At 35.7% G+C, this 19,801-nt stretch overlaps 1 protein-coding gene across 2 annotated transcripts in view; it reads left to right on the top strand.

The window, feature by feature from the left end:
• The window catches only part of LOC139697746 (transient receptor potential protein-like), a 47,720-nt gene extending 31,050 nt beyond the window's left edge, over window positions 1–16,670 (top strand). Inside the window, exons 12-17 of one of the 2 annotated variants that reach the window (XM_071596573.1) lie at window positions 3,930–4,063; window positions 5,771–5,894; window positions 8,152–8,347; window positions 10,988–11,140; window positions 12,338–12,557; window positions 15,380–16,670. In XM_071596573.1, coding sequence (XP_071452674.1) covers window positions 3,930–4,063; window positions 5,771–5,894; window positions 8,152–8,347; window positions 10,988–11,140; window positions 12,338–12,557; window positions 15,380–16,521 — 1,969 coding nt within the window. In that variant the 3' untranslated portion in view covers window positions 16,522–16,670. Of the gene's footprint in view, window positions 1–3,929; window positions 4,064–5,770; window positions 5,895–8,151; window positions 8,348–10,987; window positions 11,141–12,337; window positions 12,558–15,379 lie in introns of those variants that run through there. The other variant, XM_071596574.1, reaches the window with a different exon arrangement.
• Window positions 16,671–19,801: the final 3,131 nt, after the last annotated feature.

The following is a 19,801-nucleotide window of genomic DNA, read 5'->3' on the forward strand; positions in this document are numbered from 1 at the left end:
AAAACCACCTCATAATTAATTATTCAGACTACTATGGAAATAAATCCCTTCTTAGCTAAATAACTAATTTGTAGGTGAAGACAGAATCATTGCCATTTTTGTAATTATTCTGCCTCATGAAATATTTTATACGTTAAAATTTGTTCAAAATTTCGACGAGTAAAATATGAAAATGAGAGGATTTTTCATGAAAAATAATACATTCCAGTATTATTAATACTTGCCTTTTGCAATGGGTAAATGGGCGATGAATGATGGATCACTAATGGGAAAAAGCCCCGTGGCCACGGAAGAGAAGAATATATACAACAAGGTCTAAGTACAACAGCCAGTAGGCAGTAGAGGTGTTTGTTCCCGGTGAGGAGTTCGTTTCAAGAGATAGTTTTCACTTAAAACAAATTATCAGTGCAACTGGGAACTATTTCATTATTATTTACAATGAAAATGCTGTGGGCTAAATCAAGAGAGAGAATTCTAAGAAACATTTTTCAAGATTCAGCCCACTGGGGTGAACCATCATGCCAAACAGTGGCAGTGGTAATTCTGTCGTCCTCACTACAATAAATCCTTGGGCAGTCCAATTAAAGAATTATAAAAAGGAAAAATAAACAGTTACAAATGTTGACAGTATTAAATCTTAAACACCATCGTCGATTAATTCACGGTAATGGCAACACTTTGTATTTATATGACCGAATTATTTTACTAATATTTATGAAATAGAAAAAAATTAATAAAAGGATGCACTTGCAATAACGAGGGAACTTTCAATTCGAGAGAAGCAATGAACATATTCTAGTTAACAATTTAACATTGAGTGTAGCATAAAATTATTAAATACGTTCTTTGATAGAATAATGTGTCTCATTTGATTGATTTTTGGACGACGGTGTGGAAAAGAATAGAAAAATTAAGTTTTTAAAGAGAAAAATGAGAAAGTACTTAGAAGTGTAGTTGAAGACTATTTTAAAGATAAAAAGATAAAACGTGAACATTACATATGAGATATGCTCAAGGCTAAAGTACGTATAATGAACAATTTAATGGAAAGGTAAATGGCAAGACGAGAATGATATGGGAAATTGATATGAGGGCGGCATGAAAGGGGCAGTTATGGGGACCTGAATAAGGCAATACCGTAGACCCAAATCGTTTTTACGAATATTGTCCAGAAAGTAACCTCTGTTATGCTATAAAAAGTCTAGTAGAATAGATACAGAAAATATATTATTTTCATTTCAAAACTATGCATCGCCACGATTTGTATACACATTTTTTAAACATTTAAATATTCGTAATATCTCTGAACGAATTTTCAAATTCCTTCAACATCAAATTCTGCCGCTTTAAAATCGCAGCCAACCGATTACGGCATCTTGAAGTTCCTCGTCGAGAGTAGCAAAAAATAAGCAGTAGCCTAACTTTTCACTCATGTCTCCATGGAATAAAAGTGCAAAAATCGGTGGACAACTTTCTAAAGATTTCAAATATCGTAAAACACCTGTTACCACGAACTTTTCGTCAATTTTCCGGAGCAGTTCATTGTTCACCGCAGACGGACGGCCACTTCTGTCATCATTATGGATATTTACGTTCACTCTTAAACTAATTACAACACTGACTCACGACTCATGTCACTCATCACGTCTGGTCCGTACAGAACACAAATTTCCCGATAAATGTCAGCAGCTTTGAAGTTTTTTCATCGGTAAAAACCTTATCACTGAACGACCTACACATTTTGCGTGATTTTCAATTGTGTTTTTCATTTTGGCTCGCTATTGTTAACTAAGGACAAGCCGCGCGACCATAGGTTGAGGCGTACTGCCTTCCTGTGTGCATCAATACAGCAATAATTCGGCTCCCTCCACTACCTCTCAACCTACACGAAAACGAAGTTTACTTTCTGGATATTATTTTTGGGATGATTACCAATTATAATATATTTCTAAAATTAGCAAATAATTTTAAAGTCATAATAGATCTTTGAAACCATTTAAAAAGCGAAAATATGTTTTTGGTTTCAAAAAATCTTTAGCATGGTCCTCCTGTGTTGGTTGCTGAATCAGCGTAAACGAAAAGTTCCTTTTTATACATACTTGCCATGTCCTATTCTGGCTATTGCTTAACTATGAAAAAATAAAGCAAAGGAACAATATTTTCGAACGGTATGGTGTCTTGAATGGTACCTCATTGGGTAGAAATCATGATTTTTGTCCAGAGTATTTCGAATACAAGCCGTGGGTGACGCATTTCAACAGTCCGATTTCGAATTCAAGCAGGGCGGTTTTCTAATTGATAGCAATCCTAGTAAAACCGAGAGGTAGCACAGGAATAAAAAGTTACCCCACCACTTTCAAATACTGAACTTCACACGGCTCTCACCTGGTCTCTCGAAACCCCACGATGATGATAAAGAACACCATCAAAAATATAAATAATGAAATTTTTATGTATTTTTTTTACTTTAACTAAAAATATTTTTTAATATAAATATTAATTCGTTGAACTATTTTTCCTAGTTTTACTTAAACCCAGCCCATATTTTTTTAAATCGTCCACATCAACAGCGAATAGTATCATAATCAATTCACTGTAGCATTGGAAACATATATCTACTGCTGAGATTATAGTAAATCCTGCGCTATTCTAAAGAAGAATGAAAACCATCAATCGTTAAACAAATAAATAAAAACATAAAAATCCAGCATCAATGCTCTTCAATTAGTTGAATTAATAATCTCTGGAAGAAGGAAGATTAAGTATTTACCAAGTATAAATATTTTTCAACTAATTATCACATACATTGTTTCTTATTTATCACATAAATGTTGGGAAAGTAGCTAAACACGTATTATTAATTTGAATACACGAATAAAAATGATGCTTGAATCAAACTAATACCAATTCAGAGAATAACCTCTAATAAATTGGTTAAACTGCCCTGTAAACGGAGAGGACCAAAATTATCCATATTCTAGTAAGAAAATTCGAAGGGAGGAGAAAGTTGAATCGCTATCCCTTGGATATCCATTTATTTTCTATGGTATCGTTAATATCAATAATTTCACGACGTTTCTCCGTTACATTACCTAAAAAATGAACAAAGGTGGTGACTGGTTAGTATCTATTCTTATGTAAAATTATATCTTAATCGAGTTATTACTGTTCTTCCATTTTGACGAGTCCAATCGTAAATATTCACGATTAATGTGTAGCCTGGTTTATAAAAAAATTCATTTTATTAAATTAAATATCAATGAAGGAGTCGCTAAAACAAATATATAAACTATATCTTATTTAACTTATTTAATATGTAAAGTTTTCATGACTGAGTGAGGTGATGTGACAGAGGAAACTTAAAATGAGAAATGTTAACTCTAATGAAGAAAATTTAGCATTATCTTCCGAGTTAATGTTTTAATGGTTTATCTTGAATCTAATTCAAATTCCTAACATTCACCACTTGTAACCGCAGGTGTAAAATAATGGGGTCGAAAGCGATAACTGATGCGATGTAATTATAGGATTATTTATTGCCTCTAATTTTAAGTAACTCTAGTTATTTCCTTAGAACTATAGGCTGTCGGTTTCACGGAAAGAATTTTTTTTATTGATGTTTTAGCGGAGTGGATTTTATGCTCTATTATACCAAAACTACGTACTGTGCGAGAATTTAAGGCTTTGTAATTAAATTTCACATTAATAGTGATAGTAATTATGACCCTGTGAAAATTATGTAATAAATGTTTCATGTTTCTTAAAATGAGAATTATCGGTGTGAAATTGATACCTAAATAAACACGCATAGCCTTATTTTCTAAGAAGATAGATTGCATTTAAATCGTTAAATTTACAGCTTTAATGAAGTTTCATTTGTTAAACGCTTAATAAGTTTGATTATTTCAAATGTCCCCTTCTGTTTTCAGCTTCTTGAAGTTAGTGCACATATTTAGTGTCAATCCACATCTTGGACCGCTGCAGATATCCCTCGGAAGAATGGTGATTGACATCCTGAAATTCTTCTTCATCTATACGTTGGTGCTCTTTGCGTTTGGATGCGGTGAGTCACGATATTCTTTTCATTTGCTTTCAACGTGACTAGAGAAATTAAAAATTTCAACACGAATGAATTCTAAGGCACTAAAGCGAATTGGAGCATTACAGAGTTAACTGTTGTAATTCTGTATTCTTTAGTTTTATGTGTGAATTAAACTACCAACTCATCTCCTCTTTGGTATCGGTTTTTCATTTGCATTTCATTTGAATTTGATCATTAATGGAGTGCCATCGTGAATGCCTTTGCCCATAGAGAGAGACAATGCCTTTTCTTGATGATCTGGATAAAATCGGTTAGTTTACATTAAAATCGGTAATTGTGTGTTAAACTTATATTTTTACTTATTTTTTACGCACTGCATAGCACACGTATCACATTCATGAATAATATCGAATTCGGGAGTTTAATGCGAATACACGTTTAGAATTCTATTGAGTGCACGGCATCATTCTTCCCCTGATCAATGCTTGCGCGGGTGGGTACGTTACCAAGATTTTGCTTGCAAGCTTACAAAAAAAATTATACTGTATCCCACTATATTTAACGTTTGGCGTTATAATTATTATAAGTAATTATATTCTGGTCAAAATTGACGCCCCAGAAACTTTAGGAAACCCCAGAAATTTTAGGTAAATTACCACACTTTACCGTGTGGTAATTTACCTAAAATTGGTCTCAATTTTCTCGTACTCGTTTCTCAATTTTTTTTATAAGAGCGCATATTATTATATAGATTGCACGTAAATACTTCGAGTGAACACTCTATGGACAGGATACATAACTGTAAAAACCGAAATCTTTAATATTCACTTGAAACAAATCAATGAAAGCTAGATTCGAGATGAATCGCAATAAATGTTTCCACCGCAACCGAATATTTACTGTTGCGAACATTTTTTTGCGTTCACTTTTTCTGAACATTTATTGAAAATGAATTAATCAATTGAGACATTATTACAAGATTTTCCGTCATTTTTATAATTTTAATGGAGGGTGCGGCGCTTAAATCCGGACAATCACGCGTTTCCTCGAATGAGATTTCCTCGCCGGGTTTGCGAAACCTTCCCCAGACTTCGTCGATGTATTATACTTAGCCACAATATCGTAAAAAGTTAATGACATTTTACTAGAGGCCTATAGCTTTCAAGAACGCCAATCGTGACCTCCAGAGGAACTACGATATGGCGGGAAATTCAAATGTAAATTTGTCCGGATTTAACTGTCGTGCCTTGTGTATAATACCTATTAGTTAATAAAAGATTTTGCAATTGAAATTTTTTTAATTTAAAAAATGTTGATATACCAAGTGACGATTATTAAGGATCTAATGAAATTAACTCTACAAAAATGTAATTTCTATTTTTCCTTTTTCACTTATTCTCCTCCGAATAAAATAATTCATTTCCTTTGGAGGAGTACATAGGAGAATAAAGTGGGGTGTATATTGCATGACACACCCCACGGCACACCTCAGGTCTGTTCACCTAAAAATCCATGAGAAAATATTAATGAAAGTTCGTTAACTTTGACAAGAATCTTGCATATGAGATAACAATCCCTCCTTTTTTTATTTCTTTTGTTCAATTGGTTACATTATTAATGTTTTTCTCCTAACTGATTAATATTCCAAAACCTACTCTCAATGCTAATCCATTAAATGTATCCAGTTGTCTGATCGATTTTATACCTCTTCTCCGTTGATGAATAAAGGCATGAATCAACTGCTGTGGTATTATGCCGACTTGGAGAAAAAGCGCTGCTACCATCTACCTAGCGGACTAGCTGACTTTGATAATGAAGAACTGGCTTGCTCAATTTGGAGACGGTTTGCCAAGTGAGTATAAAGGTTTGCAAATACATTTAGATGCAGCAATTTTATTGCATTATGAGTGGAAAAAGGCGATGATGAGAATTGTCACAAAAATTCTTTGCCATAACATATTGTTCACATTAGTCTCCTCTCTCTCTCTCGTATTTAAATGACCTGCAACGCTATGAAAGTCGGTTTAAGTGACGCATCTACGTTAATGGAACTTTGTTATTCATTGATCGTGCTTCAAATTTGGCAAAAATATTTTAATGGATATTTTTGTCAATATTTCTTTAGTTTCACAGAAAAAAATTATTAATTATTTCGAAGAATTCATTAAATTGATATTCTCCAAAAAATGCAAAACTCTTTGTCGTTTATCACATGATCTCGTGAAATACTTCATCAAACCTCAATTTCTTCTCAAGTGGAAATGTCTTTCGACAGGTTTCAACTTGATGTCCTCCATTGCCCTCCACCCTGAGCACCTACTTTAATTTGACTGCACACTCTACCATTTCTTAACCCATCAAAACTTCTGATCCTTGTTCTTCCCTTTCCTCTCTTTCATTCAAAGTTTCCTATGATGGCTTTTCTTAACAAGCACTTTCGCAGAACCATGTCCAAATCAAGATACCATTTGACTTTTTGATTTTTCTTAATAGTTTTCATCCCTATACTATTTTTTTCAGACTATTCCTCTCTTTAATTATTGTCATTGCTTTGTTTAGTGTTGGTTGAGTAATAACTATTGATGGCAAAAACATTTGGATGTTAGTACATAAACGTTTAATGAATCTGCGGGTGCGCATAATCTTCATTGAACCTGGGCATATTGAGTGATTTTGCTATGGATCTATGAAAATAACGAATGTTAACTTCAAAACTTTTCAAATTTAAATTTATCTCCCATGTTTAAAATTTCCATATTTTCACTGTTTCAATTGTGGATAAGCGAGCAAAATTTTAATCAACGATGTGAATGTTACCTATCTCTCCTAACAGCCTATTTAGAGAGTCAGTTAATTGCTCTGAGTAATTCGTATTCGGGCTGATTTCAGCGGGCCCCATTTATAGCACTAAATTTTAATGAAAAAGTACAAGTTTCAATGAAGAATAAATTCAACCCTTCATAGAGATAAATAAAGCGCAGTTTCATCTATAATGCTTTGGACTCAACTATTTACCCCCGACTATGTTTCGCACTAAGCAGTTCATTGAATTTAAAACACTGATACTTCATATTTTTAATCATAGATTAGTTATAATCAAACTAAGAATGGTCAAAAGATAGTAAAGTTATCTGAGTTATCAAATGTGGATTTTACCCTTTTGACACAAAGAATTTGAATTATTTATCTTTTCCTGAAAAAAGACAGTTTAATCCTTGACGAGGCCTCGTATTTGACACAAAGTTTATGAAAACACTTCAAATATTTCTTATAAGTATTTGTTTTGTCATTGATTGTGTGAGTAAAATACTAAAACAACTGCGTCTTGCCCTTCCTACAGGAATAGAATAAATCGTTAGTAATTTTGTAGCAATGGCATAGAATGAACTTGAGATTGTCAGTAACCTCCAATTTTGATAAAAGTATGCGAACCATCGGAAAAATACTTTTGTAGTAGAATAAAAACCTTAAATTGATAATATATACCAGTGACTAAAATAAAAATCCGCAAAGCAACTTAATTCCCGTCAACCTTGTGCCAAATTGATTGCATAGGTCATTCCCAATTCCCATTCAATTTACTAATTTTCCTAATGATTAAACTAATTTTCCTAATGAATAAACTAATTTCCTAAAAATAAAATTATTTCCTAAAATTAAACTAATTTCCTAAAATAAACTTATTTCCTAAAAATAAACTAATTTCCTAAAAATAAACTAATTTCCTAAAAATAAACTAATTTCCTAAAAATAAACATTTCCTAAAAATAAACATTGCCTAAAAATAAACATTTCCTAAAAATAAGCACCTCCTAAAAATAAACTAATTTCCTAAAAATAAACTAATGTCCTAAAAATAAACTAATTTTCCAATATATATGCGTGAATTTACTTTCGTCGAATATTATTAATTTCTATATTTCATGCCCTTTAAAAGACTTAAAATGTTTTTTTAATAGTTTCCATGTAATGTTTTGCATATACCGCAAAAAGTCTAGTATTTCAGACTTAAGAACTTCTTTTCTCTATTAAAATGGGTGTACATTTCAGCATTTTTATTTTTTGTTCATGAAATATTGTTTGATGACGCCATTTCTTGTTTTTTCCAGCATGTTTGAAACGTCGCAGTCCCTTTTTTGGGCTAGTTTTGGACTCGTTGATTTAACGGCGTTTGAACTCACCGGCGTGAAGAGCTTCACCCGATTCTGGGCTCTCCTTATGTTCGGATCGTACTCCGTGATCAACGTGATCGTGCTCCTCAACATGCTTATTGCTATGATGTCCAACTCATACCAAGTCATTTCCGTAAGTAATTTAAAAATATTTATCAATACAGCGTTAATATACATTTTCAAACGAGAATCTTGAACGTGTTATGGACTAAAATACATGGTAACTAATTGTATTTACAAAACTAACATACTTATAGACTTATATAGGTACTTAAACGCACGTAAACTTCATACTTGCCCGCCTGTATTGTGAATTAACGGTTGGGTATGGTAAGAGCTTCAAATTTTGCTTTCTGAATTACACTTTAGGTGCGCATAGATTTGATTTTATTATAATCATGCTTGTTACGAGGGTAGAACGAGTTATTGTACTATTATCATATTAATCCTATCAGTAATGCATCATGTCTCTCAACTCATTCTGGTGGTCCATTACACCAATGTATCACATGGCCACGGTCAATCCCTCGGTGTCAAAAATACATTCTCGTGCATTGCATCTTTCTTTACTTTTCGCCATAAATTATCTTAGATTTTAAGGAAAGTTAACTTCATCTTATTTAAGAAGCAGCTTGCAGTAACACTCCTGGCACGGAGCAATTATCATTTCTCAAAGAGCGGAAGGAGGTATCGCAGATCTTAGTGTAAATTACGTTTCCTGGAGAGCTCAAGTGGTTAAGAGCGTCCGCCCGGCGAGTGGAAAGATTCGGAGTTCAAATCACGGTCTAGGAAATATTTTTACATTCGTGATCTGCTTGATTCCGCCTTCCTCACCTCTCCTGTGTCCGTCCTTTATGTGTGTTCCAATCCCTTTTCCTTACATCTGTTTCTATATAAATGAGTATTTATTCGCCGTTTGGCGGGATTTCGTGTTGAATGTGTATTAGGCCAATGTGGCTCGTCTCTTCTTCTGGCTATGCGTGCCACGAAACGCACTGTTCTTATCCTTTATGGTGTTGTATGATGGCTATACTACTATCCTTTCTTCTTGTGTGTTTTTTATTTCTCCTTTGGTGGGTGAAACAGATCCCTAACGCCATCTCTTGGCCAAGGAATTGGGGCACTTGGTTGCATAAAGCATCGCAGATTTCAGTGTAAATTACGTTTCCTGGATATCTCAAGTGGTTAAGAGCCTCCGCCCGGCAAGTGGAAAGATCCGGAGTTTAAATCCCAGTCTAGGAAATATTTTTACATTCGTGATCTGCTTGACTCCGCCTTCCCCACCTCTCCTGTGTTCGTCCTCAATGTGTGTTCCTATCCCTTTTCCTAATATCTGTTTCTATATAAATGATTATATATATATATATATATATATATATATATATACATACACCTGTATACATGCATATAAATACCTGAATATATACATACCCACATTATGTATAAATACATGTAAATATACCTATATATATACATACCCACATTATATATATATATATATATATATATATATATATATATATAAACACAAATATCATGAGCATATATACAATCGATACTTAGAAATATTTGTATCAATTTGCAATTACAGTTCTATGTAGATCAATTGAGATACATTTCAAGTCGGCACAAATATTTTACCCTGTCTCATCGGCACCACTCACTATTCATCAAAAAAACAAAGAAAATCTCAAGTTCCAATTGTAGCTATATTCTTCGGAGCAGAGAAAACCCCATTTTACGGCCGTGCGCAATCGATCCATGTCCTTCCCCAGCCACCTTCTGACGACCCTTAGTACCCTTTCCACCCCCTATTCGCTGTCACTTCTGCCTCCCCTACTTTCCTAGCAGAGTCCCTACTCCCCTCACATTTAAATCCTCCGGCCATCTTGTCGACATTTCTCCCTCGAGTCTCAAGCCATACACTTCACTCTTGGGTCTTCTAAAGCTTGCCTAACACAATCACCTCCTACAGCATATTTCAGCCGCCACGGAGAAAATCCTTCCCCAAACACCAAACGTGAGGCGCAGGAAGAGATATACTCTCGTTTCATCTTGTCACATATTCGTGCGTTTGCATAGAATGAAGTGCCATTTCGAGGATATTGAACATCAGTCATTTTTGTGCATGGTGAGAGAGATTAGAATTCGATACCGTAAACAATTGCACTGCGCATCGCATCATCTATGATGATGCTTCACTGAGTGGAGTTTAACATGACAACGAAGCATTTAAACACATCATTACCGCGTGGTGAAGGGAAACAATCATTTATTTCACTATGCTGACTTACTTTTTTCAATAGAGCGAGGCATACGACACGACTCAAGATCAATATTACACGAATCAGCAAGGTATTTAGGGTGGGAATGTAAAGGAGCGATATTACACTTCTGAGGAAGCATCGATCAATAAACTCACGAAAGAATCCGAGGAATCTCATCGTTAGTTACGAAGTGACAAAAACAATTCCTCGCACAATCGTATGCGATAGAACAAAAGATCGAAAACTGATAGAAATTAACCAAAACACTTGGGATTCAACGTCAAATTTTATTCTTAAGGCAATAGAATATTAGCAGAGATTTAACCTGACGATCGATCCGTCCGAGAAACACAATGGGCGCGTCAAATTCAAATCAAGGTTCAAAACCAGGCGTTAACTGTCTGACCGATGGCTGTTCCAAAAGCTACGATAAGTTGCCCGAGGGCGACAAGAAAATCATAATTCCTGCATCACTCGCGACCATGTACCACTTCCGCCCGCCACAGGAACGCTCCGACACGGAGTGGAAGTTCGCCCGGAGCAAGCTGTGGATGAGCTACTTCGAAGAAGGAGACACGGTCCCGCCTCCATTCAACTTAATGCCCGGCCCCACCATGCTTGGGTGCCGTGCGAAAAAAATATCCAGTGGATCAATCATGGTGAGCGCAAATTTGTGTTCGGCACAACGAACCCCTCTGAAATTCCAGAAAATTGTTTGGTGCTATTCATTTCTCACACCAAACCGTGCCTAACTATTACGGTTTCCATTTATTGACGAGATAGTGATCATCCTGCTTTAACACGTTATTCAAAACAACAAGACGGAATTAGTCTCGTTATCTTCTAAGTCACGCGAACCCTTGAACTCTTATTGGACTCTTAAGTAATATATCATAACGAATGTACGACCGAGCTCAGAAGCAGCGTGATCACTTTCACGACAATGGACGGAACGAAAGTGATGCCAGATAAATCAAGTACTTACCCATACCCTGAAAATAACTTCTCACTTTCTTTCATTTCATATCATGCAAATGTCTTTTTCACTCTTAATTTATCTCCTTTTTTTTCAATTTTACCAAAAAAAGACTGTCTGGAAAAGTACTCTCAGTCAAGTATAATCAACGTAGTTTTTCTGAATGTTATGTCAATTCAATTTTATGGTAAACATTCCCTGAATATTACAAGGAAAATACTAGACGATTATTAATATCCTTGAAATTCGCATATAAGCACTCATAGTTGAGGGTTTGGCTGGCACGAACTTCTCATACAGGGTCGCACCCAAAAGTGGTAGGACTGATTTTTTTACAAGAATTTTATTGACGATATACTTACATCGACTTAATAATCTTCAAAGCATGCTCCTTGAGCTGCTACACACTTAGTATAGCATTGCTCCCATTCCCCGTACGCCCGCTGGAAATTTTCTTTGGGGATGCCGTTGATGACCCCCGTCGAAGCCTCTTGAACTGCCTTTATCGAGTCAAAACGTCGTCTCTTGAGCCGAGTTTCGCACAAAACCTCACGGAATAACGTTGCTCTAAATTCAGATTCATTTTGTTTTTCGACGCGGACAAAAAACTTGCTTCACTAAAAATGGTGTCCTCACTCAACGACAGCCCGCAGGCGACTGAGGTTGGTGTTGGTCTGTTGCTAAGAGCCCCCTTCACCTTACCCTGCCAGGCAGACCCCCCTCCCCCGCTCCGTTCACGCCAGAGAAAATCAGTCCAACCACTTTTGGGTGCGACCCTGTATTTAAGCTGTTTAATAGCAAATACGGAGTAAACATTATTCAAATTCCCATTCGATTACTAATCATTCCAATATATCTCCCTCCCAACTGTAACTGCTAGCGGAAGTCTCGTGAGGCAGCATTGGATCGACATGACCACGTGATGATGCTACTGGTACGACGCTACGTCACGGCGGAGCAAAGGAAGAGGGACGAATTCGGAATCACGGAAGATGACGTCATGGAGATCAGACAAGACATCTCAACCCTTCGCTTTGAACTCATTGACATCTTGAAGAACAACGGGATGAAGACACCCAACGTTGGAGATAAGGAGACACGTAATGCTTCAAATATAATTTTTATTTTCATCGCATAAAACAAACGCGGGAAGAAATTAAAGAAAAAGCGCAGGTATTTCTAAGAGTTTGGTTTGCATCAACCCGAAGTTGTTGTTTTGATGATTTTCTGTTGTGCTCTTGACTTAATATAGACGATCACGAAAAAATGTCCATGTGAAACTAGTGCACATCAGATTTAAAGCGTTTGAAGAAAAACGCTCGGCAAAGTTATTTTGGGAAGTAATGGAAAATTTAACGTAAAAAATTAGCTTAGATTAAAAACTATACTAATATCATATATTAAATGAAATATATTCCTTTCATATCAATTTAAATAAGGAATGAGAAAAAAATATTCATGTGTTAAAGGAGAATGAATTAATAACAGCATGAAAGCAGTCGGAGCAATAGGTTTATGAGGAGGACAGTCTAAAAAATATATAAATTATTTTATTCATTAAGTTCTGTAGAACAGTAATACTCTTAGATATTATAAAATAATTGAGTTTGCTGTGTCCATTCCCAAGTTAAGCTCAAAAATGCTTTCAAATTACCCTGATGCGTTGAAAATAATAATTTCATTTAAATTTATTGATGTATGATTTTAATATTTGTTGTTTCATATTAAAACATCTTTCAATGTGTCTAATTTTGGTACAGTTATAAATTGTAAGCTTTAATGAACATAAGAAATAATGAGAAGTGAATTTGCGTATAGAATATACATTAAAACATTTAATATATTAATTACTGAGGTTTTGTTTGTTCAGGATGGATAAAACATGGTTCATAATTAGACGTATTTAAGTAATAAAATTTATATGTTTCAAGAAATCACAATTTCCGATACCCCAATATTAATTATGACCTTTTATATGTAAATCTGGCAGAATGAAACTGCTCATTCGTTATTTGAGATCATAGCTCATTATAATGAATTAATTTTTAATGAATTTAACATCGACTCCCATCATCTTCTCGTTTCTCCCAATTTGTATTTTAAACATCGACTTACCCAAAATTTTAACCTCTTCTCTGAATTCAACTCACTCCGAATTCATTTATTTCAGTCATTTTTCTTTGCAAAATAAATATGGTAAAGTACACGTCCTTAAAATCCTCTACGTGCGTGGCCACCACCATTTTATAGCCAAGTTTCCTTTTATAACCTACCTCATAAAAAATAGAAAAAGCTCATCCAATTACAATAATTTCTAATGACTCTTCAGTTAAGGGGGCAAAAGCGTGAAAAAATACTCCTTGAAATTCCAAATTAAAATGTTGTGCATCGTTCAAACTGGAATACTAACTGAACACATTGGAAGGGAGTACAATTATGTACTGACGATTGTAATGGAAGAAACGAGAGAGGGAAAGAATTAAAGAGGAAGGTGGTGATTGTTTACAAGAAGCATGTGATGGGATACGTCAGCGCCATTCATTAATGGGAAGATCTAAGCAGGAAATCAATATAAAATTATGAAGACAATCACATAATTACTTCAAACTTTTAAGCCGTAATATTCAATTTAAAATTAAGCGTTAAACATTTTTTCCACTCTTTTATTTAAATCTCATATTGAAATTTTAAGCCTTTTAGTATCATTGTGTAGTAATAATACCTCAGTTGACAAAGAATAATCACCATAAGCGAACTCTGAAACGTAATGATATGAACGGTATATTGTTGATGATAGGGTGGATATAAAATTTGAAGATTCAATTTTTTCAACTTTTAAAAAGACTAAAAAGGTTACGAACTAATTCAAATTAAAACAATTATAATTGAGCTTGATTATAGTTTAATCCTATGGTTGAATGTTAATCGAATTGTAGTATCAATTGTTTAAGATAAAAATACTTCATTCGTTTGCTTCCGAAGTGAGATGAAGCCACATCATTAATTTTATGATTGGCAGGTAGGAAAAAGGGAACTCTATTCATTGCAAAGATTTCAAATTACAAGGATTGCTGAGCTCTTTGGCCCCACACAATAAAAACCCACTTTACAAACATAATACGTATTTAAAGACGATTTCACTAAAATTGGAAACGGTGAGCTAAAAAATTGTTTTAATGTTGTTTAGCCTATTTATTTATGGATATTACGAGGAATTTTGAGGTTTAAACAAAAGCAAATCATAAAGCAGTTAAGAGCTAATTTATTTGAATAAATTTCGTCTCTGGAATTCACAGCTGAAATTTTTTAAACTACAGTATAATACAAAAAATATCAACTCAAATACGTAATATGTGCCGTGGAATGGACCTTAAGTCTTGTAATCAATGACATTCACGCAGTAAGTCGGGGCCAAATCCTTACCCTCTCCCGTTTACTCACATTTTCCAAGAAGGTAACTTTATTGAAGAATCACAATTTGATCTAACATTTATATTTATACGTAAAAACCAAGACAACTACAAAGGTGTACCCCGGGCCACTTTAAAAGTGTTAAAAATATTGCCTAGATATGACCACGATGACCCACCGCGAATCCTTCCATAAGCTAATTCAAGTAACTAAAACCTGACATGTCTTGAAAAAATTGAAGGAAGCATTATATACATCAGGTCAATTTTGTAATTCTAATGTCTTTATTAACTAAACGGCTACTCACGACACTGTTTAAGGGAGAGGTACGGAGGGGAAGGGTGGATTACGCGTCAGCGTATAATAATGGTTGTTATTAATTATGAAGTGCCCACCACAGGACAATGTTTCCCAACCCTCAACTCAATAGATCTCTACACCCTATTAGTTCCATAGTCCTCGTGAGTCTTAAGATGACACCAATAATATCCTTCCCTCTCATCCGAAACAGTCGCTGGAAAGAAGGGGAGGACAATGGAGCGACGTCTACTCAAGGATTTCCAGATTGGTTTCGTAGAAGGAGTCGTCCAAGATGCTATTAAATCTGGAAGAGAGACCAAGGACGTGTTCAGCAGAATAGCCAAGGCTATCGGCAAGAAGAGAGGCAGCGGGAAAGATTGGAACGCAGAGGTGAGGAAGAGGACAATGAGGAGGGACCCGATTGGTAGCACCAACGAGATGGTCATCAGGAGATCTCAGCAGAGTTTGAGGAGGCACATAATCCAAAACGAGAACAGCGCACTGCAGTCAATGGACCAAGAGAAACTGGTCCAGTATAACCCGAGGGTGAACGTCCTCCCTCCCGCAGCCAGGGTAGCCTACGCTAAGTTCAAGATGCCGGTCATCAAGCAGGAATACCGAGCCACCGGCGGGGATGAAGATGGAGATGACCAGGTTTTCAAGGAAGGCTCAGAGAAAACCGAGGAGAGTGAGGAATCATCGAAGCCCCGGCCGTCATCCAGTGCTTCCATAACCTCGGTGGCCAGCGTCATCGCCCGACCGAGGCCTCAGACCAAGAGGAACCAAGAGAAACAGCAGCAGCAGGGCGGTTCTGACGTCGGTGATACATCGCAGAAGCCTCCGGAGCAAACCGGCTCATCCACCATCCTGAAAAAACCCTCTCCGGTCAAAGCAGAGCAGACCGAGGCCAAGAAACCGGATTCCGTCGTCGTGGACATAGAGCCGAAGGAAGCACCGCCTCCCCCGCCACCGAGACCAGCGCCGCAACCGAAAATGGAGGAGCCAAAGGTGGAGAGGGTGGTGGCGGGGCCGAGCTTGGGAGCGCCCGCGGATAGCAAGGTCAAAGCTCCAGAGCCGCCGAAGAGGTCGCCGACGCCGATACCCGAGGAGCCGGCGGAGTCGGGAGGGGACAAGGAGGAGAAGTCGCCGCCCAAAAAAGAGACGGAGAAGCCGCCAACGAAAGATTCGAGTCCGGACACGTCCGGGGAACGGACACGAAAGAGTTCTTCTTCGGATCAAAGTGAACGGTCGACGATACCAGCGACGAAGACACCGGAGCCAGTCAAGAAAGCCGAGCCGATCAAGCCTGGCAAATCCAAGGTCACGGGGGAAATATTGTCTGGCTGGTTGTAGGAGGACGTAGTCTACTGCCCTACCAAGCAAGCCACCGTCCAGTACTGTCGACTCTAGCTTAATAATTTAGGCTAAAAATGGGGGATGATTTTACACTCTCATCCACTGATTTGGTAATAAATATCGGTCCTTTGAACCTATGAAAATCAGTATATTCTCCCGCTCATTTGTTTACATGTATATAATCACAAGTTATCCAATGCATATAGTGTTCAGCTCCAAAGAAAGCGACCAATTAGAAAGAACTTTCATGTGAACTTACTTATATCGGAAGAATAATTCCATCTGCGATGTAAGTTGAACGGAAAAGGTATGTTAAGTTGACAGAAGATTGAGTCTTATGTGTGGCCTATTGACTCATGTGATAGTAAGATTAGTGAAATGCAGCTGAAAATTCTAACCGATTCAAAGTTCATTTTTATTTTTGAAAAAATACAATTCAAATCAAGAGAAGTGCAATAGTGGTATAATATTCTTTGAAATTTTTTCATGAATGCCATTATTACACTGTTAATTTTTGTCACTTGTATTCATTTTATATTATGGAAGACTTCAGGAATTATAATGAATCAGTTTACTCACAAATTGGAATACCTCAATGCAAATGATATTACACAGCATTAAGCATAATTTATATAGCAAAAATGGTTCATGGTGCAGTAATTACTGAATTTTAATAAGTTATTATGAAGATTGGGATCAATTAAAAGAATCGATTAATCTTAAAACTTATAAACTCGGTCATGTTACACCTGAATGTGTAATCAATATAATGTGTATAATAAATGTAACCAAGAGGGTATATGCAAAGAAATTAAAATACACATTACATAACTAAATATTTTTCGTTGGCAAATGAACTTTTGATGCTTACACTCACACTGAACCCAGATCAATTTCAAACTTTTTTGTTTTTAGACAAAATTCCACTTGCATTGCATTTAATCATTGCAAAACTACTGTTTAATACATTTGTTTTCGTGTAGATTGACTTGGCAAATAAATAAGACTGAATGTCATTGAATTCGATTCAAATTAGTAGATGAATAACCGTTCTGGAGATCGTGCAGATACAATTATTTGTGTTATGTGTGGATAACGAGTTTTTGTTCCTGTTCGGTGCTGTAGCAAGTCGAATCTTTCTTGCATAGTTCATTTCATTTTCATAGTTCATTTTTCTCTGCCGCGTAAAAAATCATGCTTACATCTTACTACAATGAGCATGTTTATTTTTTCGCGTCTCATTAGCATACTTTGCGGTTGTCCATGTGATAAGAAAATATGACTCTTTGGCCACTGAACATCCGGCATATTAAAAAGAATGAGCCTACGCCATATAAAATTTATAAAAGGCACTTAGCTTTAACGAAATTCATTGTTCTGTAGAACATAAACTGAGATAAAGGGTTTAAAATGAAGCTTCCGTGGTCTGACTAGAGTATTTTTTTAAACTTTATAGTTTCAAGCTTCACCTCGTGGAAGCTACATTTCTCCATGACACTGGTAGGAACAGGGTACCTTACTGCAGAATTACTGTTGTTACGGCACGCTTCAGTGTGAAACGGCTCGTCTTATTTTTTCGTTCCATGGTGAAAAAGTTGTATTATTAAAAATTTTTAAATATTTAAAAACCGAACGGAGAAAATCACTAAATTGCGTATACGTATATATTGACAACTTTATTCTCATGCGCACTTTATAATTATAATATTTAACAATTAAATATTACTTATTTTACAATTTCACAGTAATGGACATCATTTTGGTACACAAGTGGAAACCTTGAAGAAATTTTCAATGACCTTCCAATATGTATACGCTATTTCAAATATTACCTGCCTGTGTAAGATATTTTGACAGTCATCATTTATGTAGTCAAAATACGATATTACGAGTATTAACTAACTAAATTATTAATTTTTACATTTTCTTTTCTTCACATGCGCATTGGTCAATCCACATAAAGACAGAATATCTAATCCATGTATAATTTCAATTTAATCCAGACTGACTCAAATGAAACGCAAATGTCAACTCGGAACAATATTTGGTTAATAATCTATAATTCAAAATTAATATTTTTATAGACTGAAAACATTCTTCATATGGACTTAAAACCAACAAATTAGTAGCATGATTCTGGCATAAAATATGCGTCTGAATCTTAATATAGCATTTCATTATTTTATCTAGAGCATTTTTTATTCACATGCGTCAAGTGTATTAGACATTGCTCTTTATGGCTATTTCACCCTCTAAAGTGATATATTTCATGAAAACATTTTGGCATACATATACCAGTCAAGCACTCCTGAAAAAATGTGACAAACTCTTTCGTCAAGAATATTCCCGAAAATAATCATAACTATTAGAGCTTGCCTACTTATTTCTTAAAGATAGGAAGTACCCGTTAACGAAGACAAACTTGTTACGGATAAACTCGAATCATTAGCTGTGAAGGCAAAAATAACCACAGAGCACCTAGTTCCACGAGTAGATATCACTCCGTTGGATGGGATCTTTAATAACAGTTATTACTCCAAGGTCGAAATAAACGAACGCTTCATCATAAAATACAAATTCAACACAGTCTACAAGAGAAATTGCGTGGAGGGCAAGATAGGGGGGGGGGGCCTTTGAAAAGGATGAAAAATTGTTGCCGTAGATGAATGGTAAGCGTTAAATGAGAGGAGGTAATCGCCCAGGAAATTAAGGTGAGGAGACTGAATTGCGAAAATTATAGTTGTTAACGTGACGGAGCAAACTCTAACTTGGGCAAATGAAAAGGTGATATATACTGGAGAAAGCAATAACACAAACGTTGGTTATTATTTGGGCTATTAATCTCCTTTTTTTCCAGCCACTTACGAAAGGAAAAGTTCACGTGTATAGTTCAGGCGAATGCCACTCAATAATAACAACATGACATTAATTTAACTAAATTATATAAATGCAACAATTTCAGAGTGTAAAAATCATTCGCCTTGACTGGGATTCGAACCCAGATCCCTCAATATCCGGTCGAGTGCTTTAGCCACTTAAGCTACTGAGGCGTCCTATTAAACTCTGAAATTTTTTGCATCTCCCGCAGTTTCTTTGGAATTTGTAAATTATATAAACTAAACATACCTTGTAAGTGTGATAATATCCCTAAAAATATAAAATAATATGACGCTTGAAGATCATACAATGGTGCGCATATAGGGACGAGCATGGGCATTGACATTAGCAATGCCCACTGAGAAAGAAATTATATCAGAAAATATGCACGCGGAAAGGT

The sequence above is a fragment of the Hetaerina americana genome, unplaced genomic scaffold (assembly GCF_022747635.1).
Source record: "Hetaerina americana unplaced genomic scaffold, ioHetAmer1.1.p SCAF_8, whole genome shotgun sequence".
Lineage (NCBI taxonomy): Eukaryota > Metazoa > Arthropoda > Insecta > Odonata > Calopterygidae > Hetaerina > Hetaerina americana.